General features: G+C 36.0%; 1 protein-coding gene across 3 annotated transcripts in view; it reads right to left on the minus strand.

Moving 5' to 3' along the window:
* The window catches only part of EIF4G3 (eukaryotic translation initiation factor 4 gamma, 3), a 196,929-nt gene that overhangs the window by 156,433 nt on the left and 14,408 nt on the right, over positions 1-26,088 (minus strand). For all 3 annotated transcript variants that reach the window (XM_008590706.1, XM_008590701.1, XM_008590697.1), the window contains exons 2-4: positions 13,961-14,056; positions 12,446-12,559; positions 8,936-8,968 (exon numbers count right to left, since the gene is read on the minus strand). In XM_008590706.1, the coding sequence (XP_008588928.1) occupies positions 8,936-8,968; positions 12,446-12,559; positions 13,961-13,990 (177 nt within the window). In that variant the 5' untranslated portion in view covers positions 13,991-14,056. The remainder of the gene's footprint in view (positions 1-8,935; positions 8,969-12,445; positions 12,560-13,960; positions 14,057-26,088) is intronic.

Below are 26,088 nucleotides of genomic sequence, written 5' to 3' on the forward strand. Positions count from 1 at the left end.
GTTCACGGAAAAATAGAATTAAAAGATAATACGAATTTTCCATAAACTTTATGTGTGTGTATGTGTGTGTATGTGTGTGTGTCCTTTATGAGACCGGCCGCACTGCGCTCAGCCAGTGAGCCCACCAGTCATCCCTATATAGGATCTGAACCCGCGGTGGGAGCGCTACCGCGCTCCCAGCTCCGCACTCTCCCGAGTGCGCCACAGGCTCGGCCCTCCGTGAACTTTTTGAAGAGCCCTTGTACATATATACCCGCTCATCCTCACAGCAAATATCTAAGGCAAGTACTATTATTAACACCCCATTAGATATATGGAAAAACTGAGGGACAGGGAGATTAAATAACTTTCTGAAGGTCCACCATATGTAGTTTAAATACAGTCAGGTTCTAGGTCTGTACTTTTAACTATTACATACATTGCCTCTCATGAAATGGAATATCCCCATATTTTCAAACAAATGTGGTCAGTCAGAAGAAATCTTTTCTTCACAAAAGCTGAATGGACGTGGCAGGACCTTTATCCAACTACACTGAGTGGCACATCTCTCAACCCCAAGTTTTTCCTGGTAAGAAAAATGCTCCATCAGTTACTTCACAAAATCCATATTTATCATTCAAGAAAACAAATTTCTTCTACCCACATGACTCTAATTCTCTATCTCCCTTAAAGTAATTGAAACTTGGGAGAATGAATCCTTGAATACCATTGAATGAATCCTTGGCATACCATTCTACAGACCTACTTTCACTCAACTGCACTGCACTAAGATTTTTACAAGAACAGGCTATCTGGAGCTTGTTTTTTCCTCTTAAAAGTACATCACACACATACACCAGCTGAGACTCTAATACCTACAGGTCTAGAAAAGCTGCAATGGCTAGAAATGAAAAGAAGTAAAAATAGATGGATTCTCTTTTTTGTACTTCTTCCTAACCATTCAATTGAAAATGCAAAATTAGATTTAATAGTGGTGCAAGAAATTCAGATTCTCAGGTGGGCGGCTCTGACAGTAAACCATTATTGGTTATACTGAAAGGAACATACTAGGGTCCTTGACAAAGCTTCCGGAAAAATAGAATTAAAGATAACAGGAATCTTTTCATGAACTTTTTTTGAAGCACCCTCGTATTAATGAACTTTCCCAATGGCTTGCAAGCCTTCTGAATCCCCTTTTCTCTCAGCTGAGTGATGAAAAATTTAGTCTATTCATCTACCCTAAAATTTGAATGTCTTCTACAACATGCCCTTGGGTTTATGAAACTTCATCAACTCAAGACACGGCTCCATTTCACAGTTCTGACACTGCAAAAGTCATTCCTTCTACTGGCTCCAAATTTTTCTCTGTATATCACCTACCCACTCATCCAATGTCTATCCCTAAAACCACACTGAAGTCAAATCCTTTTCCATAAATGACTGATCTCTAAGTTATCTGAGAGAATGCCACCATTGCCAACTTTAACACCATTTTTTTTTTTGCTCCAAGCCAATCACCACCCTCCCCCACCCCCACCTCCAACCAAGATTTTTAATTATCTGACCAGCTTGCTCTTTTCTCTTTCAATCTGGTCCCACTGCTCAGTGTCACTAAATAACTAATTATGAATATCCAGCTCGGGTCTGCCCAGAATGTACTTGGCACTCACTCAAAAAAACATTTCTTGCTGTATGAAAAGGCAAAATACCTCGTTTATTCCTGCCAATGATGAATCCATTAATGAAACCAAGAATCATTGGAGCTCCTTTGTCAACCACATTTTATTACTGATTGCTACTGAGTTATAATCAATTACAACGCTTAAATCAGAAGATACACATAACCTGGCAGTAAGCAACGCTCTTCACTTCTGTGTGTACTCTTACAGTTGGTTTTGAAGCTCATATAGGGAATCTTGTATTTTCTTCCTTTGAAAATCTATCTGGTTAAGTTCAACCCATCATTTCAGATTGTACAGATTTTGGGGGGTTACAATTTTATCATGCAATGTCAAACTATATGACCATCAGAAAATTTGACAGACATGTCATTTATCCCAGTCACTGATAAAAATGCTGAAAAGGGCTAGGCAGAGAACAGAGAATGATGTACAACGTAAGAATCATCTCCTAAATTTCATTTTGATCTGTTTTAAGTCTTCTGTCTTTCAGTGGCTTACTAGTATGCCAGAAGAAATGGCAGAGAGAGGTGAGAGCTCTCATTTGAGGTAGTATGTATTTTGGGCAGAACAAAAAAGATCTTTAAAACAGAGGCTGAACTTAGGATACTTGTGATTGCTTACTTTCCTAGAAACACTCCAGAAGCTGGAAGGAAAATGTTTCTTCTTGGAAAATCTTTCTAAAGTAGCATTCATTCGTACCATTACCCCAAACTTCCTGCCAGTAACACTGGTAATAAATGCTTTTTGAAGATGCTGGTAATTACAATATATCATTTTTCATGACTTTGCTCAATGAAAGCATCAGAAGACAAAGATATGTCTAACAAATTACATAATCAGAAATTCTCTGAAAACCATCTATTCATTTCCAGCAAATAGAAAAATCTTATTCGATCATATTAGTTCTTCCCAAGTGGAAAAACCTCTGAGTACCTATTAATTTGCAAAACAATTAAAAAAATATCAAAAATATGCTTCTGAAATCCTTAGCTTAATGCAGAATATAGTTCAGCCTACTGGAAGGATAGACAGTAAGATCTGCAAGTAAGAAATGTTTTGGTGAATATCTTTAAAAAGTCTGAAGTACTCAAATGATAGTGCTATAATTCTACAAGTTACAATGGGACAAGCAGTAAAGAGTCCACATAATGAGATACACTCAAGTATCAATCTGATATTCTGCTGATTCACAATAATTTATAATAGAGGTTATTCATTCTAAATTCTTTCTCTATTTCCCTGCATGTGATTGATATTATAAAATTTAGGTTTCACTAAGAATCAGGAGATGTAAGCCCTAGAGCTGAGTTGTCCAATACAGTAGCCATATTTGACTACTTATAATAAAAATTCAGGCAGGGCTGGCTGATTATTTCAGTTGACTAGAACACAGTGTTGAAACACCAAGGGTCAAGGGTTTCAGATCCCCATACCAGCCAGCTGCAAAAAAAAAAAAATTCAGTTCTTCATCTGCATTACTCACATTTCAAGTGCTCAACAGCCACATATGGCTAGTACCTACAGTAGTGAAAGGCACAGATACAGAACATTTAAACCACCATAGAAAGTTCTATTACACAATGCTGCCCTAGAGGATTATGTGAGATTGAAGAAAGTCCTAAGGATCTATCAGATCCGGAGGTGTTCTGTCAGATCACAAGACACAGTCTGAAAAATGAGCATCCTTTTTGAACACTTCATTCATAGCTAGAAAATAGCTTGGGAAAAAAGGAAAGGCAGCTTGTTTCACTGCTAAAGGAAACTGACACTTACCAAAGACCTATTTTGAGCCAGGCAATGTGATAGGCAGGTCCTTTAACCCTCACAACACCTGAAGTTAATAAGTGCTGTTATTCTAACAGCCCAATGTAATATCATTTATGAGCATATTTTACCCATTTTGCAGATAAGAAAACTGAGGTCCAAGAATAATTTGTACTGAAGCTGAACCTGACTCCCAACATGTATTTTCTTTACTATGTATGCTGCTAGTCTACAACTCCTTGTGAGCAAGTCACCAGATAAAACGGCCCATCTCTGACTTGCATCAAGCTCTGAAAAACCCCAGAGTTCTCTTCGTAAGACTGTATAGATGCTTGATCTGGTGTCCTACTCATATCCACTAAACTCTGATGTGCCAGGTCTAGCCCCCAGATACAAGCCCCAAGCTTTCATTTATTTTGCTCTTCAAATCTAAGAAACCATCTATAGCAATCCAAACATTTCAACCAGCAATGTAACAGCACAACTTTCAGAAGAGAAACCCTTCAGAGATAGTAATAGAAAATCACCATAAACTAGCTTTTTTCTCTCTTTTTTTTTTCTCAAAAAAAAGCAAACGGCAGTAGGAAAACATGCACAGTTTCAATCTTTGCCACCAGGTAACATATTCCTTGCTGGCACATATTGTTACATTCTGTGAAGGTTATTATTCGTTTATGCTAAATCCAATTGCTTTGAATATAGTATATTACTGAGCATTTGTAAACACTATGTAAACTAAAATCACATATCAACAAATTGCAAAATGTTTTTGTCCTATGAACACTTCTAAATACCAATCCCCTGATCTTTCTCATAATGAAGACTACTCAGTCACGGTATATAACCAACACTTGCTCTCTATTGTGAAACCCAAAAGTAAAATAAGGACAGGAACATAAGTAACTTTAAACCGCAACTACACAAATTTCAATGACCAAAGTCATGAAATAAACAACACAAGTCAGAATCTAAATTACACCAAGTGGCATGTTTTAATTCTGAGTGTACTTTCTGTTCTTTCAGTTTCTAATTACCTTGGGATTTTCACACATCAGTGCAAAAATAGTTTACATATTTCTAAAGCCAAGAGTGCTTTGCATATAAAATGACTTAGCATTTCTTATTTACCTTTGAAAAAAATTTTAATTCTAAAAACTCTTCAAGTTATAAAATAAAAAAGAATTTAACATTCTTACTAATCTGAAGAATCCCTGCAAAAGCCAAAAACTAATGATACCATGAAGATGTGGCTGACATAATCCTAACTGGAGCATGGTATTCCTAACTTGCAGGGACTCAGAAAAAGTTCTAGCTCGCTAATTAAAAATCTTTTAAATAAAAGTAGTTCCAAGAAACACGTCCTATAGCAGTTTCTCAGCTATATTAAGAACAAAGAAAACGTTAACCATTTAAAATCTTGTTATTTGCTTCACTTCAGCTCAGCTCACTTTACGTAGAAAAAAATATATAGGTTCTAGATTACTAAAATGAAGAATGCTGTTTTCTTTTCACAAGCAATTACCTCCAAACAGCTTATCTAAATAGTCGATATTTTATGCCATGTTTATAGAACCAATCATTACTAAGCATCCATAAAAAGTTAGTCTCAAAGCTAATTCTAACCCTTAATTTAATTCTACCTGGCCAAAACAAACAGCCATAGGTGAAAAGACCATCTGTGCCTTCAATTCAACTGTAAGTCTTAAGCACAACAAACCAAAAATATCCCAGGACATAGATGTTTTCCCTTTAAAAAGTGTATTCTCTGCATACCACTCAATGTTTATTTTTCACTGTTATCACTTTCATTATGCAAGTCTCTATACTCTGTTTTGTATTATAAGCATCTCCTTCTCTCTGAATCTCTCAGGGTTTAGGTCTCTACCTGGCTTTAAATCTGAGAAGACCCTCAGAAATATAGATTTCGTCAGTGATTCTCAAACGGGAAATGGTATCACCTCCATGAAGAGTATCTAAATATGTATGGAGGTGTTTTTTTGTTTTGTTTTTTAATTGTTACTGGGAGAATCCTACTAGCATACAAAGACCAAAGGTTGCTAAATGAACTGTGCAATTCACAGGGAAGTTTTACAAAACTGGTTATACCACCCAATACCAGTTCCACAGTGAAACAAACCAAATTGGCCCCACACCTACTATGGATGCAGAATAGCAAACTCTTCCTAACAATTTACCCTGTACTATACTCAACACAGGTTCAGTTACTTCCTGCTCAGCAGTGTCACTTCAACCCCATGTGTCTTTCCTTCTCCGTTTCTCCAAGGTAACTAACTTACTGTTTTGCCTGAGCCAAGAGTATAGACTTCCTTACTCAATTAGTTGTCTATAGTGTGATGAAAAGAATTTCACAGGTATTTGGAAGGGAAGAATACCAAAGAAAAAGCTGCCAACTACCTTAATTTTTTATATTCAAAAGCAATGCTCTGGATTTATGCCGCATCTCAGGAACTCACTTCCAAAAACTATTTTCAGAAAGTAATTATTTTTCTTGTTAATGAATAAACAATAAATATGACACACATATATATTTCTACTTTTTTAATAACTAGAACAAGTTGTAATTTCATAAGCATCATACTACAGCTAAAAGACCAATCTGCCAACACTTTACTGACTCATATCACACATGAAAAATGGGGATTGAAATTAACCTTTTCCATGATTTCTAAAAGTTTTCCTTGGTTGTTAAAAATAAGGAAAGACAAAATGTTTCACATGTTTTCAAGGCTGATAAGAAAGTTCAGAAAACAGAATTTCTCAAAGCTGAAATTTAAATTAAATGCTTTATATTTAAATATAAATGCTTAAAGACGACATCCCAATTTGAGGACCACTGCTACTGAACAAAGGCAGTAAAAACACCTAGCCTTTAAGATTCTGCTGTATTCATCAAAAACATAAAACTTTCAGACTAACAGTCTTTAAGAGAATATTTAAGAGAATAACTATTCTTTTTGTTTGTTTGTTTGTTTGTTTGTTTGTTTGTTTGTTTTGGCAGCTGGCTCCTATGGAGATCTGAACACTTGGCCCTTGGTGTTACAAGAATACCTACTCCTAATAAGAGGGGCCCGAGCTATTTAGTAATATGCTTCTGGTTTCAAAATTCACCCATCATTCCAACAATCTACACTGTGGACGATCTGCCAAAATAATTGCGGACAAACGTAATGTTAGCTCCTTATACTAATAGTCAGTCTGCCTTAAACTGTCTGAAATTATTTTTTAAAGAAACCAAGGTTAAAACAACACAAACATGTAAACAAAGAAATGAAAGGGTAGCTTCCTTCTCTCCACCTAACTCACAAATAAATACTCATGATTTCTTTTCACTCCCATTCTTGAGCAGAGATCCCCCGAGTTTCTCTGTTAGGACTGTCTGACTTGACCCTGAATTCAAATATAATCCTTGCCTCTATGGTCCTTGACAACATAAAAAAATTTAAAAATTAAAAAAACAATTATAATCACCTTTTTACTTAAGGGACTATCTTTATTAGTATTAGTAGTAATCCTAAGTTCTTGATTCTCACTATGTGCCAAACACTTTGCTAATCGTTTTATTTGCATTATTTCATTTAAACTCCATGTAATCTTGTGAACAACTCAAACCATGTATATTGCTTAACTACAGCTTAAGCTTTCTTGCAGATTGAGCCCATCCAAAATTTTCAAGTCACACAGCCCAGATATGCTCAGTAGTAAATGTCTTGACCTCCAAATAACACCCAGAACCAAGAAGGCAAGGACATGACCAGAACCTTAAGCACTCTAGCCCTTTTAGAAGTGAGGGGTCCGTTGTGGGGCTGAACTCATCATTCCATAACTTCCTATAAATGGGCAAACTTAAAGACCACCCAACTGAAACCTGCCCAGTCAGCGCTTACGCATATCAACTTGTCCACTAACCCCTAAAAATTTGACCTAACTTCTAATGGGGGAGACAGATTTGAGCTTGCCTCTTGTCTCCTTGCTAGTCAGCCACACGATAAGGCTCTTTCTTACAAAAGCCAGTGTCATAGACTGGCTTTGTGTGCACATCAGGCAGTGAGCCCATTACTAGATAACATTCACATCAGTCTTGAGATGGTATTACTGTCCCCATTTTACAGATGAGAAAACTGAGGCTGAGAGCAGTAAATAAATTATCTAAGAACACTCAGTTAGTAAGGAAGAGTCAAACCTAGGTCATGCTGATGCCAAAGTCCAAGCTCTTAAAGCACTTTACAACACTATCTTTTGATACTAAAAAATGCTCCTGGGTTTTATTTCTTTTAAACAGCCATCCACTTCACATAACCATGTTTGTTCTCTTACTAAGTAACTTTAACACCTCAGAATTTGCTTAGTCTTTACATCCTCAAAATTGGAAGGACATTTTGAGAAACAGAGCCTTGTATTAAACCACTAACAGTAATGAAAGCCTTCAATTGACCAATATCCACCTACTCCATAACAATAAATTCTAAATATGATACCACAGGTAAATAAAGATAACATTTCTCTCATTTTATCCAAAAATACTATATTGAATAGCAGTAATATTAAAAACAGCTACCAGTTATTGGCTACTTACTTTGTGTCAGATAGTTTACATATATTATCTCTAATGTAGAGGGTATTTATCTCTAATTTCAAAATTAAGAAACTGAGGCTCAGAAAAAGAATTACTGAACACACTGGTTACATAGTAGAGCTGATAATATAAACCCATATCTACCAGATTCTAATCCTAGGCTCTTTCTACTACAGCAGTGTTTCAGAACACTCCATAAAAAGCTAGTAAGTGTGTGGGACCCTGCAAGTCTTTCTGTTTCTCCCATGCTGTCGACTCTAGTAGATTCCTGCTTCATAATGTAATATTGGCATATACATTTTTGAAATTTTAACTTATAAAATCATTTAATTTTAAAAAGCCAAAAGGCTAAAAACATTAAAATTAAGTAAGTTATCTATTTTCTATGTATCCTAAGAATAAAGATAATTATATGCAGCAAATGAATGTACATTATTGTTAACCAATTTGTTATTACGTCTAAGTTAGTAACAGATTAGGTGGTTTTAGAAATACTAATGCTGTTTTATACACAGCAATACAAGTTACATCAGAATGGTAACAGAAAACCCTTAGAATGTTGCCTGCTCCATTCGGTTAAATTTAAATATAATATAAATGTCCACAAAATCTGTGAGGGCTCAACATACCTAAATTTTTTTCAAGGTTGTCGAAATACAAAGCAATCTTTTTTTGGAAAGAAAAATAAAACCCACAGTATTTTGAAATTGTGCAGTAAACAAAGCAAATGAGTTTGTCACTACTAAATGCAGTAAACTTAGTGAAGGACCAAAAAATCTTAATTATATCAGATAGAAGCTATTCCTGAAAAGAGTAATTTGAGAGGTTCCATGGGATGGCAGCATTCTAAGAGTCAGCAGCTACTAACGCCCCCACCTATTAGTTAGGTAATAGTTAAGGGGCAAGGGTACAGTACCTGATGATGGGCAGGTCGAGGCCCCGCTGCAAACTGAGAAAAGGAGGGAAAACAAACACAAAGGAAAGGCACAAAGAGTCAGAAACACCACAACAAAAACCAAAACGTCACACAATATGCCAAAAGAAAAAAATCCACAAAAAAGAAAAAAAACAAAACAAAACACAAAACAGTCAAAGCTTTGCTGCAGGACAGTGACAGACAGGTACTAAGATTCAACAGGTTAACATCACTACTAGGATAGTTTGTCATTTATCAGCTGGGAGAGAAACAGCTAAGCTATTAGGCACGTAAGGTGCTCTCTGATAGAAATAACTTTTTCTTAAAACCCTAAAATAAGGCAAAAAAAGCTTGAAACACTAAGTAGTTACATTAAGACAAACATGAAAATCAAGCATGCTATTATATGTAACTGATATAGTTGGAGGAAATGAGAAATGCTTTACATTACAAGAAATAGCCAGGAGATAAGTAAAATGTACAGCAGGAAATAAGTAATGTAACAGGACTAATTGCAAATTTTCATTGTTAAATGGGGTATCATACATGAAATGGAAGTTTCAATATCTCCCTTTATTTCTTGGAGTTAAGGAATAAAATTTTATGATAATATATGTAACTTTAAATGCAATTAATCAGTAAAGTTTAATACGAGGCATGTCAAGGCAAACAGCTAGTAAAGAACATCAGTCTCTAACATGATTAATCAAAGTGGTACTATTATAGACTAGAGAAGAAAAAAAAGGAAGTCAAATATCTCAATTACTATTTATAGACAACAGCAAAACACTGTACATATGTACCTATTGCTCTCTGAGACTGAGAATAAAAGTAAAAGGAAACATAACTCCTCAGCTAAATCATAGAGTACCCGAAAGTGGATAACACTTATTCCAACACTTCCCCTAACCTAGAATGGAAGAATAAGCTTTTTCACCCCTGGAATGTTTTAATACTAAACCCCTAAGATCAAATAAATCCTCAGAGCAAATTTTGGATACCAATAGGTTTTAACTAAAAAGGACAGAGAAAAATATTGGGGCATGTAGAGCCATATACTGGCTACTAATATATTAGGTATTATAATGTTAACCACGCTCTTTAATAGTGAAAAGAAAATACTTAGAAAGCAATTTTGAATGCAAACCATACAGGGTTTTTATTTAATATATTTAAGGAGTTAAATATATATCTTCAGTTGTTTTATTTCCTATATAGAGCCTTCCTTCTGTCAGCTTATCACTTCAGATGAATTAGATTGAAGTTTAACTAAGAAACAATCCCTCATATTCAAAATTTAAGTTACATGCAAGAGTAATTTGCAAGAGATTTGGAATTATTTCCCCAACTGCCATTATGTCATATTTTAAAATTTTAACAAACTATAGAAGTGCACATGACCACAATGTAGAAGACTGCTGAAGACAGCTCTGTCAAGAATTCACCTTAGAAGTTAAAATGCCACCTCCTGTTCAAGTAATGACAAGTACCTTAATGACCTGTATGCTTAGGGTGCACGTGAGGTTGGCCATCAAATTTGGCTACTCACTGTAATAACAGTTTTTCAGAACAAAGACAATGAGCAGCTATGCTTCTTGCAGAAAATTTTCTCTTCAAAGAAACTGAGGTCTTATATTTTCAGTTTTCCAATTATGAGAAGACAACAGATCATACCTCTACTGTGGACATCAAGTTTCAAGAATAGGTAATACCACCCACCATGTGGTATGAAAGTAAGGGGTGGAAGTGAAATGTTTCTTCATGACACTCTTGAAGAAAATGGGAGAGAAGGGCCACATTAAAAAATTAACCTGAGTACAGCAGTACCTGTCTTATCACTGTTCCACAGAAAGGTCCCATTTCTAAGGCTCTAAAATAAAAGTTGAAAGTTTATATATTTGGAATGTTCCAGTCAAAAGAAAACTTTCTATGAATAAGAGGAGTACCTTATAAAACTGTACATACATATATAGATATATGTATGTATGTATGTCTGTGTGAGTGAGTGTATGTATGTAAATATAATGAAAACCACAACTTAAGTTAGTGGGAAAGTACCCTGGCAAAGTACCCTAGTCTATTTTGCACTAGTCACCATTGGCTATTGAATTTTTCATTTGGAATAGCAACAGTCTTAATTCCATGGGTAGCTGTAAGCAACAGAACAAACTGTAGTCGCTGCTGGCTCATATTAAAAATAGAAACTTTTGTTTCTTTTTTCTTAAGAGGGATCTTTAAGATGGTGAGGATTGTAGATATAAAGGAAAGCAGCCTTCTGTGAACTTGGGTCCAATGTTAATGCCACCCACCCATGCACTCACTCACCCTTTGGTGCACAGTTGGTAACTAGAGATGGCCAACATAACAGCGATGTAACTTTGGCACTTCGCACCACAAAATATAAAAATAACCAATGGTTACAGGTTATTTCAAGAGTCTAACTCTCCCCACTCCCCTGCAATTAATCATTCAGTAGCTTCACTATTTTGGACAGGCTATTTAAAAATAAACTACTGAAACAGAGTTCCACTACAACAAGAATAAGGAAACAGGTAGCTTATGAGTATTTTTTTAAAACAAGTTTTTCCATATTATGAATTTAATTAAGATACTAAGTATCAAATAGAAATACAGGCACAAAGATAACCTGAAGGAGGGAGGGGGCCATTTCAAGCCAGTTGGATTGCAAAGGCAGCTGTCCAGGGAAGAACAGAAAGGCCTAAGCTGTGTAATTGCCAATGGCCCATTAATGCAGAAATAGAATGGAGTAAGCTTTAGCTGCTCTACAAAGCCAAGAAAAGGCCCTTCCTTACTGCAACAACCTTACCTCTCCTCAACAGTTGGGACAGCTGTGGGATGGATGAGACTAGACTATGGCAACTTGGGATGTAAACAAAAAATGCAATTCTGCCAAATTTCACACCCCAACTGACCCTCCCAGCACCAACACAAATGAAGTAAAGAAAATCAGACCCAAAACAACAAGCAAGAATAGTCTGGGGTCTGCTAGTCTTGCACTTGTTTTGGGGTATGGAATGGAATGTTATATGTGTGGTTTTTAGTAATGGGGGTGGTAATGGTCACTAGCAGAGCAGATGGCAAAAATTGCATAGAGTATAGTATCTGAAGAGTTTATGACCACAGAAAAATGGCTGACAACTACAATTTCCCCCTTGATATTCAAAATTATAAAATGGAAAGGGGGAAAAAGAAGCCTTGATATTTATCTTTTAAATTCAAATTTATCTGACAGAGATATCCCAATTCACATTCAAAATAAAGAAAACTCTAACCCCAAATTATTGCTGTCTAATTCCCAATAGAGGAGACCCACCCAAATTTGTTATTCTTTTCCCCACTATGCCTGGCAGAAACTGCCATGCTAGGTTAGACTTTCAGAGAGGAAGCAATCAATGCATTTCTGTTCATCAGCCAATAAATGGATGTGGTCAAAAATGAGTGCTAGAAGCACCACTGCCTGCAAGAAGTACAGTTTGTTATATTGCTTACAATGCAGTATTTTATCCAGCCTCTTCCAGCCAAGGACCTGTAAACGGGAGTCTGTTCCAAAACCTTCCTCCTCTTCCAGTTGTCTGTGCAATGTATTGGCACTGTTCTGCTGGGCTGTCAAAAAAACTGGTTTAGAGATGCAGCTCTTCAGTCAGGTTTTGCGCCAGTACTAACCATGTAAATTTAATTCTTTTTGCTCCCAGTAATTAGAAAGGGATGGGTGGGGCATAAAATTGTTCACAATAAGAGCTTACCATAATGTTCCATGTTTAATGATTAGAACCAGGGGCCTAGCTAAACTAATCTGGTAAAATTTCAGGCCCACTCTAAGTAGTCAAGTGTTCACATTCCTAAACTACATTCAGAAGAAAATTTGCATTAGACATCTTGTTGACCATTTCAGCAAAAAAAAAAAAAAGAGAAGCAAACAGGCAACTGGGACCAAAGTCCCACCTCTTTAGAGCGGTTCCTCCACCCCGTGGGGAGAACCAGGATCTAAGAACAGGTATCAGAGAAGAGGGCAACAGAAAAGGAAGACAGGAAGAGGGTAAGAAAGACCTTACATTTTGATGCAATCTATGCTCTCCTGGTTCTTTGAATAAGTCTTTGGTACATTTCAAGAATTCTAAATTCATGCATAAAACCAAATGAACAGGAGCTAATGCAATTAAGTATTCCTGTACTCCAGGCAAAAAAGCAGTGGTGGGGAACAAAAAAGAAGATCCCTCTATTCTGAAGAATACACACAGCTGAGGTACAAAGAGGGATGTGAGATACACAATGTGAGATGTTACAGAAGCACCTTCTAGCCAAAGCTAATCATGCAGGGCAGGAAACGACATTCTAAAGAACGGACAGCTGAAGCCACCGTACACTTTTGTGAAACACAAGAATGAACCTAGAGTAAATTCTCAGTCTTTGTAGTACTTATTGCAATCCATGTAAAGGATGAACAAAGAGGATGACAGCACTTCCATCTGTACGACAATTTATTCACCATTTGAAGAAATGAATACACCCAGTGATGTATGTCACGCACACATCCACACTGTCAAATGGTTAGAACAGATCTACTGACACTGATTCAGAAGTCTTACTTGCCAAATCACTGGAATTTGAGAGTCTAGTTAGTGAAACTCAATTTACTTTTATAATCATTGTACTTTACTCTTCTCCTGAATTTTGAGCAGTACAACTAACAAATTAAGAGCTAAGATAAAGTAAATTTGAAAGCAGACTTTAGGAAAATAATCATGCCACAGAAAAGTAAAAAAAGATAAGAAACCTCCACCTCTTCTTTTTCTTAATAAATTTAGATTAAATTATTCCACAGGTAAGGTCTGAAAAGGCAATGCTAACCAATAATGGTAATAATAATGATAATAATAATGATAAATCATCTTTGGAACAAACTTCTAAAATCCAGTAAAAATATTTTCCAAAGGAATTCAAGCTACTACACACACACAAACTTAGGTGGAAAATATTATCTAGAACAAGCTTCTGCTTACTTACCGGAGAACGGGTTTGAGGTTGTGAATTCATTGTCTGAGGGGCTTGAGGGTATACCAGCGTGGTTGGACCTGCATTCTGTCCAGAGGGATAAGGGGTCTGTCAAAGAATGGCAAGAACAATATCACATTTTGAAAAATATGACATGGTAACTCAAATTCACAATGTTTTTTTAAAAAGCTTACAGAAGTGGTTATTAATGTGGTTTACAGCTCTACTTTATAAAATCTAACTTTATCACAATATCCAGCAACTCAGGATCAGTGCAACATTTTTGAGAAGCTACCGTAAATCTCCTAACAAGAAAACATCAGCAACCCAAAGTCTAGGTGCAATTATTTGAAATGATGAGTGCAAAGAGGACCCACCATCAATTCATCTATTTCTGAAATGAACAGCTTGAGCCATAAACAAAATCGAACATGGCTGAGAGAACTTGTTACTGCTATGGTGTGCTTTCCAAAGTACTATTTATAAGCAAAGATAGCCCTTGAGGAAGACATCCCAGAACCACATTAGCAGTTCACACAGTTAACTGTTCTGTTATTGCTGTTCTCTTGCTAAGGCTTATACCATAATCCTCTCACATGATCCCATTAAAATCAACAATCAATAAGAACTTTATATAAAAGCCTAGAATAAGTTATAATACAACATATATATTAACCTACCATAGGTTTTCTGAAAATAAGAACAAAAACTTTTCATTGTGAATCCCTGTTAAATGCTATTGACTACTCTACTGTGTACTGGTGAATTTAAAAAATATATCTTGTAACATGTTTAAAATGAAATGCTACCAAGAGCAAGGGGCACAGAATCACAGGACTTGGATTCAAATCCTAACAACTGCTGCTTATTATCGTTAGTAGTTTGGGCAAGTGATTTATCTTTCCCACAAATGAGAAAAGGACCACCACCACCTACTCCACGTGGCAGTTGCTAAGATTAAATAAGATAAAATAAATTATTATGCTATCCCCTTTACATATCACTCCCCCAGTTCTACAAATGAGGAAATCAAGGACCAGAAAATTTAAGTGTCTTACCTAACATAAGTAAATGATATAAAGATACCTAGAAATTATTGTAACTTTCCTTTAAAAAAAAAAAGTTTCTACAGCTTTTGGCATCTGTTGACCATTTAAGAAAGTTTAGCCGAGATCACCAATTTAAAGCAAATATATGAAAAGATTCAGCATAGCTTTCAAATAATGAAAACTAAATTACTATCTTCATATTAGACACATAGGATATTTAGCAATATTTCAACACAGTAACCTGTACATAGCATCTCTATAGCTGACACTAAATTCAATATCAGTTTGATTTCCCTTCTTACTCTAGATTCTACTAAATCTGGCCACAAATTGAAAACATGGCAGTAAATATCTCATGTCTATCAAATAGCTGATAATTGGATCAAACATGAACTAAAAATTATTCAGAGGTTTCTCACCAAAGATTATTTCCAGCTCTGTTTTAGACACTAATACACTCAAACTCTGAAAGGCTGGAAATCTGACTATTTCGACTTAAGAAAACATGCTGAGTGGATTTCTTATCAATTCTGGTCACGTACAGATCAGAAAAGTATTTCTTCATTTCCTATTACAACATTTGGATATAGTTTTAAAATACAGAATCAATTTCATTCTTCATTAAATTAAAGAAAACGAAGTGTGCAGAAAGTTATTTCTCAGTGATGAGGCTCTTTGATCTTAGGATATCTTGATTCTTTATTCGCAACATTTAACTTGGTGGTATTTCTAGCTGTCAAGATATTAAATATAACATTAAGATATACCACTTATAAAAACATAAAGAAATGTTATCTCGTTCTATACTTCAAAATGTTAGGTAAGCACTTTGTTCTCTCATAGTTGTACTACTAAAAGGAAAAGTAACTGTTGTTTTTCATAGAGCATGCTGAAAATAGGCATGATGGCCATACCTGATCTCTTTCTAAATTTTAATAATCTGAATAAAAAGACTACACACCTACACCAATAACATCTAAAACTAAGCTATTACTATCTAATTATACAAATTCTTGATTTTGCTTTCAAGTTTCTCTTTAGCAGTATGTGTGTGTTCATTATTAGTAGATACTACAGGATATAAATTAATAGTGAGAAACTCTTCTACCTAACAAATGTCTGACATTTGAATGTGTGTGTATTTAATTCTATGCAATCTTATCACACATACAGATTCATGTAACCACCACTGCAGTCAAAATACAGAAATATTCCTTCACAAGCATCCGTGCTACTATCTTATCTTATTACAGCCACAAACACATTCCTTCTGAACTCACTCCTCTGCCCCACCCTGTGCCCTAAACCCCTGACAACCACTAATCTATTCTCCATCTCTATGATTTAGTGATTTACAGAATGTTATACAAATGGAAACATATACTATGTAACCGTCAGCATGTCTTTTCAGTATACTGTGTGATCAAATGAGAAGACATAAAACAATCTGCTGCATACTGAGGTAAGATGGTTGCACCAAGAAAAAGACTTTTACTACCATTTAAGTTACAAGCTGAACTAGCCGCTTTTTCATTCAATGCCATTTTACTTGAAGGAATGACTAATGGACAAACTATGCTTATGCAGACTTGGGTATGTGGCAGGCATTTTCTTAAAAATTAACAAAATGAGTCTGTCACTTCAAGGAAAATAGAAAATATTTACCAATAATAACATTCTAGCTTTTAAGTGAAAAGTAGACTTTTGAAATAGTTATCTGCCACCATGAGCTTGGCACGTCCCCAATACGTAAAGATATTTCTAATTAGAATGTAACTTTTTAAATAATGAATAATAAAAAGGTTTCAAATGGGGAAGAAATACCTCATTCAGTAAAGCAATGTCTTCTAAATGACCAAAGCATGTTACAAAATTATACATAGTAAATAATCCATTCAAGTGTGAGATAGACTAGATTTTAATGTAACAGAGTACTAAAAGTTCACTAATAATGATTTCGGATTCCACACTGCAACTAAACTTTAAGAAAATACCACTTTTTGAGTTTGGTGTAATATCAAAGGAAAACAGTGATGGGTTTATAAAAAGGCTTGTAAAATATTCCTACCTTTCCCAATTACATACCAGTGTAAGACTGCATTTTCTTCATATATTTCAAGAGGAATAACATTTTGCAACAGGTTGAGGTCAGAAGCAGATGATTTGATGGGGGCGAGGGGGTGGGGGGAAGTGGCTGGCCAGTATTAACCAACTGAGCTAACCAGCCAGCCACCAGAAGCAGATGAAAAATAACAAATAATTTCTATTAAGCTACATATTAAAGAGATGTGCAAAACTATACACAATATCACTCTTCTCATCTAATTTTTTGTTTAGGACAGATAATTATTTCTGTCCTAAAATGTTATTCATTTAAAATAAATAAAAATGTGATTCATGTTAACCTGATATGGGGTTTATTTTTATCTTAAAACAGATTAATATTTTTAAATTCCTTAATTTCTGTAGCAAATTTTAATAGATAACACACACATATGAGAACCCCAAAGAGTTTTTGTTTAGCAGTAGAAAGGCATCCTGAAGTCAAAAACTTTGAAAACACTGGCCTACATTTACTATTACAGCTGAACATGTTCCTCCTTTACCTCTTGCCATTAAAATATTAAACAAGTAAATTTTAAGCTATGTGTATTTTACCACAATTAAAAATATGTTTTAAAGTATCTAACACAACATTACTCTCACAAAAGTCTGATATCAAACAAGTTTGTTTCAACAGCATTTATTCAATATAACTGGCTGTCAGATTAAGACATATTTGTATATATATATATATATACTTATATACACTTGCTTTCATCTTGTTAAATTTTAAGCAGTACTTGATAAAGTAGAGCTGTCTATACACTGACAACTTGATATGGCACTATAGTCTACATGAAATTCATAAATGGCAGATAGTTGTAAAAAAAATCCAACAGACATTTTTAAATCAACATTTAATAGTATGCACAAAACACAATGTCTTTTATATATTACAGTGAAAAACAAAAACAAGTTTTTATCTTTTATTTCCAAGGAGAGAGAGTAAGAAGGGCCCATGCAGAATATACCTTTTCCCACTCACAAAGCAAGAGGTGTTATTTAAAAACAAAAACAAAATGCCCCCTAGGCATCATCAAGAAACAGTACAAACAATTAAAGGAAACAACACAATAATTCCTCCAACACAGAGAAAACACTGTCACTGTCTCTGCCTGTCAGTCAGGGTTCAGTGAGGTCTCAGCTGCAACTGCCAATCTGACAGGAACTAAGGAACCACTTTCTCTTTCCCCAATCTGAACTTATCCACTGTGAAATAGCTGAGTCCACTTGAAACCATTTTCTTATTTGTTCTTTGGAACATGCTCAAGCACTACGCAGAACCTTAGGTTTCCAGGCCCAGATAATTTTAATAGTCAGAAATGACCAATGTGCTATTGACCTATTGGGATAAGGACAGGAATGAAACCACATATAGCCAGTGCAATTCTTGGAATTCCATTCAAATGGTGTCAAAGTCAGCTCACATTTACATGCAGCGAATCAGAAGATACACACTTTACTAGTCCATTCCCGGTTAACACAAAATTCCTAATGAATGTACTAACTAAAAAGTGCTAAAATATAAATCCCATTTAATATTCTAACAACACTGTAATGAAAATAACTTAAATCCTCTGATGTTTGGTTCACATTTTTTGAAAACATGGAATGAAACAAATTAATACAGTTCTACAGACTAGTTCATTAATCAAATATTCCAACTTAGTTAAACATTTTTGTAAACAGAATGCTGGCATTTATTTCTTCTTAATGAATCCAGTTTTCCTTTCCCTTGTGAAATAATCTCAGACTCAAGTTTAGCTGCTGCATATGCTGTACTTCGAAGAGCAAGAACACTCAAATGTCAAAAAGAATAAATCACAATGACTCACTGTTCAGACAAATGAGCAGATTATGATTATTAGTATGCTCAGGCTTCCAAGTGCTCTCTCCTTCAGAGCCAAGCATATAAATATGTACATAGCATAATAATAATCACAGTTTGACACACTGAAGACTCAATTACAGTACACCATGGCCCAAGCCTTCAGTACAAAGTGAGTAAATCAAGAAAATCAGAGTAAAACTATTACTACCATGATTTAATATTAACATTAAATCCAGCAAATAGACAACACTAACATTTCCACTTCAAAAAAACATTTTCTATAATTTGCCAAAAGGAAAATAACTTCCTGTATTAAAATCTTAGCAAATAAATACCTCAATGATGGCCCTAACGTACCCAAAATGCTTATCTGTCCAGAATATAAACTAAAATGAAATGGTACAGAATTGTTTTCTGGATAATTAGAAGGCTGTCTTCTTTTCCTACCTTTTATTTCTGTGAAAAGCTTTCATCTTTACCCTGAAAGAAGTGAAACAGTACTGTCTGACTACATGTTCAAAGTTACTTATATATGGGAAAGCACTCAATGATGGATCTCCATTACGATTTTTCTATCTTATGATACTAACCATAGTACGAAAACAAAAAAAAAATCCACCAGTTATTTTTAGGTCATCACTGAGATGGTTAAATAAACATTATACTTGCTGTGTAATGTGACTCTCATAGTACTTACTATGCCGAGAATAAACAGACATCATGCACACTCAATCACATAAGACAAGTTCAGAAAACAGCTGAGTCACTACCAACAGTACTTTACTTCCTGTTCCCAGTAACTCAGTGGAAATTGCTGCTTTACCACAACACTTGGCTTCTTTTCCCATTCCCACCAATAAGTTACAGTTTCCTGAAAACTTTCTCTTAGTAATAACATCCAGTTTATGATAAAGCTCAATTTAGGCATCATACGGTTCTACACCCACTCCAACAAATGCACCAAGTTCCTGACACTATAATAACAAAGGTAAGCTAAAACAGCTAGTTAGGCTGGCAAACTTCACCTCAATTAGGCCAGGTCTACTTTGGAGAAAACACATCTCTCCAGTTGACCTGACCATATAGCTTGTGCCTTCTGGACATGACCAATATATCCACTATTCTTTCTGAAATATCCCTAAATGATATGGTCAATGTTCTTTTACTATGAATAACATGGCCTCAAAGCAAAACTACTTTAGATTTTCTTTCCTTTGAGAATGCTAATTAGTAGTAACATCAGGGGAAAACATTAGGCACACAAAAATTTTTTACACATATTGGAATGAAATAAACCCTCAAACTATACTTAATCTAAGACGCAGCAATCCAACAAATTTGTGGGGTTTTGTTTTGTGTGTGTGTTTGCAGCATCAACTCGAAGTCGTGGAAATAAAGTTGAAAAGGCATGATTCCTGTGCACAAGGGATTTATAACATACCTAACAACTGTAAAACAATACAGAAAGGGCTATAAGGAGTGTGAAAAATAAGCCTGAAAGTACAAAGGAGAAAATGATTAATTATTCCTGGGAAAGGAGATTTCCAGGGAGCCTCCACAGGTGATAGTTCAATAGTGCTGAATGGTGAGTTTGTAGCTGGCCTGAAAGGAGGGGGCATCATGTACAGGCAAAACAAAAAGTATAAACAGAAGCACAAAAACCTGAAAAAATAAGGCACGTCTGCAGAACCATGAACAGGTCAGTAATGCCAGAGCACAGAAGTGGATGAGGCAAAGTAAGAAGAAGAGAAGTCAGAGAACTGGATTTAGGTCAGGCTAAAAAAATGTATCAAGTGAAGTAAGGACTTTACCATGAATATAACCCCTGGAGACGCTGAAGACGGCAGCAATATCATCAGATTTGTTTGATCGGAGAACTCTTACTACAATATGGAATCCTAGATAAGAGATTGGTGTCAGGATACCAGATAGGCAGCTACTGCAATAGTCCAGGTATATGATGATAAGGGCAGTAAATCCGGACAAAGGAGGCAGATTTGGGAAATAATTAGTACAACGAAACAGCAAAAGTTTCTGAGCAGCTAGACATAAGGAGTAGAAAACTGATGGTCCGAGGTTTAAGGATCGGGTGACGAAGGATGCTTACAGAACCCAAAATGATCAGGCCCCAGGCCACCTCTCGACCTCACCTCATATGCTACTGCTTTTCAGCCACAATGACTTTATTTATTTCCATCAACATACCACATCATTTTCTCTTAAGGCCTTCACCAATAGTTGTTTTCTCTGCTTCAGATAAAAAACTGATGAATTCATTTGTATTATGTCAAATTTTAACTGTCAAAGAAACCTCCAGGTACAAGTCTAGAGAGTATTTAGACAAGTTGCTATGGTTTGAATGTTTGTCCCCTCCGAAGCTAACATTGGAACTTAATCTCCAATATATATTTGAAACACAGAGGTGACTGGATTGTGAGGACTATGCCTACATGAATGGGTTAATCCATTCATAGATTAATGGGTTAATGGATTATAAGGCAGTGGCTCTGGGGGCTTTATAAGGAGAGCAAGTAAGCATGTTAAAGAGTGCTCTCACTAGGGCCGGCCCGTGGCTCACTCGGGAGAGTGTGGTGCTGATAAAGAGTGCTCTCACCTAGCCCTCATTATGTGATACCCTGCATCTCCACAGACTCTGTACCAAGAAAAAGGCCCTCACCAGATGTGCCCTCTAGACCTTGGACTTCCCAGCCTCCAAAACTGTAAGAAATAAATTTCACTTTCTTATGAATTACCCAGTTTCAGATATTTTCTTATAGGAATCAGAATAAGGACTAAAACACATGTAGAGAGCAGAGTCAACCACATAGAGTGATCTGGGAATCAGCAGCACATAACCAACAGTTCTTGCCACAAGAGTGGATGAGATCACCTAGGGTAAAGACCAAACAACAGAAAATTTTTTGAAAAACATATTCTGTATTATAGGCAGAAGAAAATGAATTCTGAAAGTAGAAAGATGGAGAGTTTCAAAGGGTGGACATAAATTCTCTTTATGAAGAGTCTGTTTCCTGCCAGGCACATATCTACTTTAATTATATAAAACCTCTATGAAATAACTCATTTTAAAAATGAGAAAACAGAAGTAGTAAAAGCAGACATTCTTGTCTTGTTCCTCATCTCAGAGGGAAAGCTTTCAGTTTGTAACCATTGAGTATGATATTCACTGTGGGTTTTTCCTATATAGATTTTCTAATGTTGAGTTAGTTAGTTCCCTTCTATTCTTAGTTTATCATGAAAGGATGCTGGATTTTATCAAATGCTTTTTCTGTATCAATTGAGATGATCACGTGTTTTTCCCCTACATTCTTGTTAATATGGTGGATTAGACTGATCAGTTTTCAATGTTAAACTACCCTGCACTCCAGGAATAAATCTTGGTGATGGTTATAATCCTTTTAACAGAATAAGTCTTCGACATCTGGTATATTTTACACTTAACGGCACATCTCAGTTTGCAATAGCTATGTTTCAAGTCTCTATGCCTCTTAGTAAGGTCTGGTTTTCACTAATGACGACTAAAGTATCATGTACTAAAGAGTTCAGAAAAAGTTCCAGAAACATGATATTGAAACGTAATGCCAGAGTAGACAAAGAATTCATTCCCTAGAATTAATTCCAAACTTTAAAAAAATATTTTAAATGTTCCAAAGCTACTGTAACAAGGAAATACAACCAACATTTATTGAGTATCCAGCACTTGCTAGGATCTCCACATTTGTTATTTCGTTTCATTTTCACAATGTCCTGTGATATAAGTATTGTTATCTGCATTTAATAAATGGCAAAACTTCTACTTTAAGTTTAACTTACCCAAGATCTCACAATTATTAAGTGGTGGAAGTAAGATTCACAACGAAGTCTCTATTTCTTAAAGGACACTTTACCTTCTCTAATGTAGCCTTCATACAGTAGCAATCTGTGAATTCTTTTCCACAGTTTATAGTTTGGATGTGAGGGTGGAACTCTATGCCTCAGAGAGAATATGAGAAGACTGTATGAGCAATCTTTTTTAGTTAGATCAATAGACAGAAAATCTTTCTGGGACTTTATCACAGTTCAATTGTTGGGCTGTACTCGAGGTTTCTTCAAGAAGTGCTCAAGTAGAGAGGTTATTCATTTCTGAATGGAGCCTCTTTTCAACACCAGGGACATTACTAATAGAAAAATAAATGGGCTGTATTTTAAATGTTTTCTACCACAAATACTGCTCTTACTCAATCGTGGCTTTTGGAAATTTTTAGATGAATGTTTTAGGCAACTTAACCATTAAGTGACAAAATGGGTTTCGTTCTGCATTAGGACCATCTAATTACTCTTATTCTTTATTACTTCAAGGACAGTAACAACAAAAAAAGGACAGTAATTTAATGAGCATTACCCTACACAAATTCAAGTACACTTTAATAGCATTCATCACCCATCGCAACAGCTTTGTCATGCCACTCTTTCTATCAACCCAGATCTAAAAATATTTATCAAAATAAGACAGTAGAACGAGACAATTTTGAAAAGCAAACCAATTTCACATCATACTCTGTAAACTAAAATATTAATTTTAGTACAAAATAAAGATGAACCTTATTCTCTCATGTTACATTTCTTTAAATATCTTGCCATGTAAAATCAGTTACACAGAGATGGTATTTCTTTGTATCTAACCACAATACCATGTTTCTCTATAAATGCTAATTTGTGAATTATATTCTGGGAATATTCAAATCAGAAAGGAGATTACCTGATCAGAAAAATTAATAAATTATCTATTCAATGGACTGGTAAACTGGTTTAAAAGACCTAAATCCCTTCCACAGTATCCCAACAAAAAAGCTTTTTCTTTTTTTTTTCCTTTTTGTCTTTTTTCGTGACCGGCAACGGATCGCAACCCTCGGTGTTGCTCCCGCACCTCGCTCAGCCAGTGAGCGGCCGGTCTGCATGTGGGATCCGAACCCTCGGCGGGAGCGCCTCCACACTCCCAAGCGGCGCACTGTAGCAGTGCGCCACCGGGCCGGCCCCAAAAAAGCCTTTTCTACTTTAGTGATTAAATCTTAATTATTTGACTCACGACAACAGAACGGCTGGAATTTTGACAAAAGATTCCCAGACCCTTACTCAGAATAAGCTCTCTAAGTGTGTAAAAACCAGAATTTTTGACTCTTTTTTAGTTAAGATTGTACCTGTGAAATTAACTTTTATTGAATTGTACAAAAATGTTAACAGTACCCAATAGAAAAATCTTCTCAGTTGAGTCAAATAAAGCATGTACATTGCAAACAGCCAGATAGTGCTATTTTTGGAAAATTTCATTTACAGCTACTTTTCATTCCTCAAAGATTTACGGACTTACTATGGATCATACGGGGGGGGGGGGCCTACTTTAAAAAATTTGAAAACCTCTTTACCACATTTTTAAATCCAATAAGACCTGATGGTACAGAAGCAAAAAGCACCTGCAACCAATGTGCTCTTACTCTGCTTGAATTAGAAGCATCAACTATACAGCACCTGTCAGGATATAATTTGGTTCTACCATCAAAATAAATTGGTATATATTATCAATACTGTAAAAACTATCTGCACACAGACTATGATGCAAAGTAGATTATCTGTAAAAAGCTGTAACATTACCTTATAGCTACCAGACAGAAATAGCTTCTCAATCACCAAAGCAATTTTCCCTGAATTAAAAAATAGCTCAATTAGGGGCCGGCCCGGTGGCGCACTGCTACAGTGCGCCGCTTGGGAAGCGCGGCAGCACTCCTGCTGAGGGTTCGGATCCCACATACAGACCGGCCGCTCACTGGCTGAGCGAGTTGCGGGAGCAACACCAAGGGTTGCGATCCCGTTGCCGGTCCCAGTCCGGTACGGGCGCGACACTGAGGGTTGCGATCTGTTGCCGGTCACGAAAAAAGACAAAAAGGAAAAAAAAAAATAGCTCAATTAATTATGTTTGTGTATGGTATAAAAATGTGACCACTTCCTTTTCCTTTCACTGAAAATCACTCCCAGCAAAGAGGGCCTAAAAGTATCATGTAGGCAGTAGGAAAGGCACTGTTCCACAGCTTTGTTCTCAACCCTGGGTGCACATTAGAATAACCTAGGCCCCATCCCAAGCAATTAAATGAGAATCTCTGAAGAATGGGACCAAGGTATCAGATGATTCCAGAGGAGCAGCAGGATTGAGAACCACTGATCTCTCATTCCTGACCAGTGACATTACATGGAGCAGGGAAACACTGTGCTCCACTTACCATCATTTCTGTACTCTTTATAATTAGTTCAACACTTAAATGCTATCTTTTTTTGTCTTTCACTAGATAATGTGGACTCATATAATAGGATGGCTTTCACAATATACCGGGATCTGACAAGCTACCTGTGTTCCCACAATATAAGTATACTATTCAAAGCTTAGCTTTTCCCTACACAGCATGACAAACCAGTTCCCTCTCCCAGTCCCAAGACCAGTTCCCCCAAGATTATGGGCTAAAAGCACCGTTATGCCAATAGAGAGATTCTGTTGGTTCACTAGACTCCCAGGCAGCAGAGGTACTCTACATTTGCTGCACTGCTGCTCTCTGCTTCCAACATCAGTGGCTGCTGTTCATTACACTTCCTGTACCCTCTACTAATAGCCACCTCTATAATCTCTACTGCTTTCCTCCGTCCATTCCCTACACCTTTACTTAGTCTCTGCTTTCTTGTCAGTTTCTCCTCCTCATTTAAAACATCCCCAGCCAGAGTTCTCATTCCATTCATCTATAACACTAGACATAATCTTCATTCTTGGTCCTGCTGCTCCCCATGTTAAGACCATCTTCTCCACCACTAATTTCTTGAATTCCAGATTCAGGTATGTGGCTCTACATTTAAGGATCAGAAGTTTGAGTACTGTGAGAATGAATTTTTATAAAGCCCCAATTGTGCAAACCTATATTTCCCAAAGTTGTTTCAGGATGATTGATTAAAAATTGAAACATGCTATTTCGAAAAACCATGTTATAAATGGTGTTTGTATTCCCAGAATGATTTATGAAAGCATAGTTTGCCTAAAATGAACCTGAAACAAAATACTATAGTAAATTGTGAGAATGCAAGGAATAGAGTCAAGAGTTAGAAACTGGGGATCTAGACTTGGT

The sequence above is a fragment of the Galeopterus variegatus genome, unplaced genomic scaffold (assembly GCF_000696425.1).
Source record: "Galeopterus variegatus unplaced genomic scaffold, G_variegatus-3.0.2 Scaffold142, whole genome shotgun sequence".
Lineage (NCBI taxonomy): Eukaryota > Metazoa > Chordata > Mammalia > Dermoptera > Cynocephalidae > Galeopterus > Galeopterus variegatus.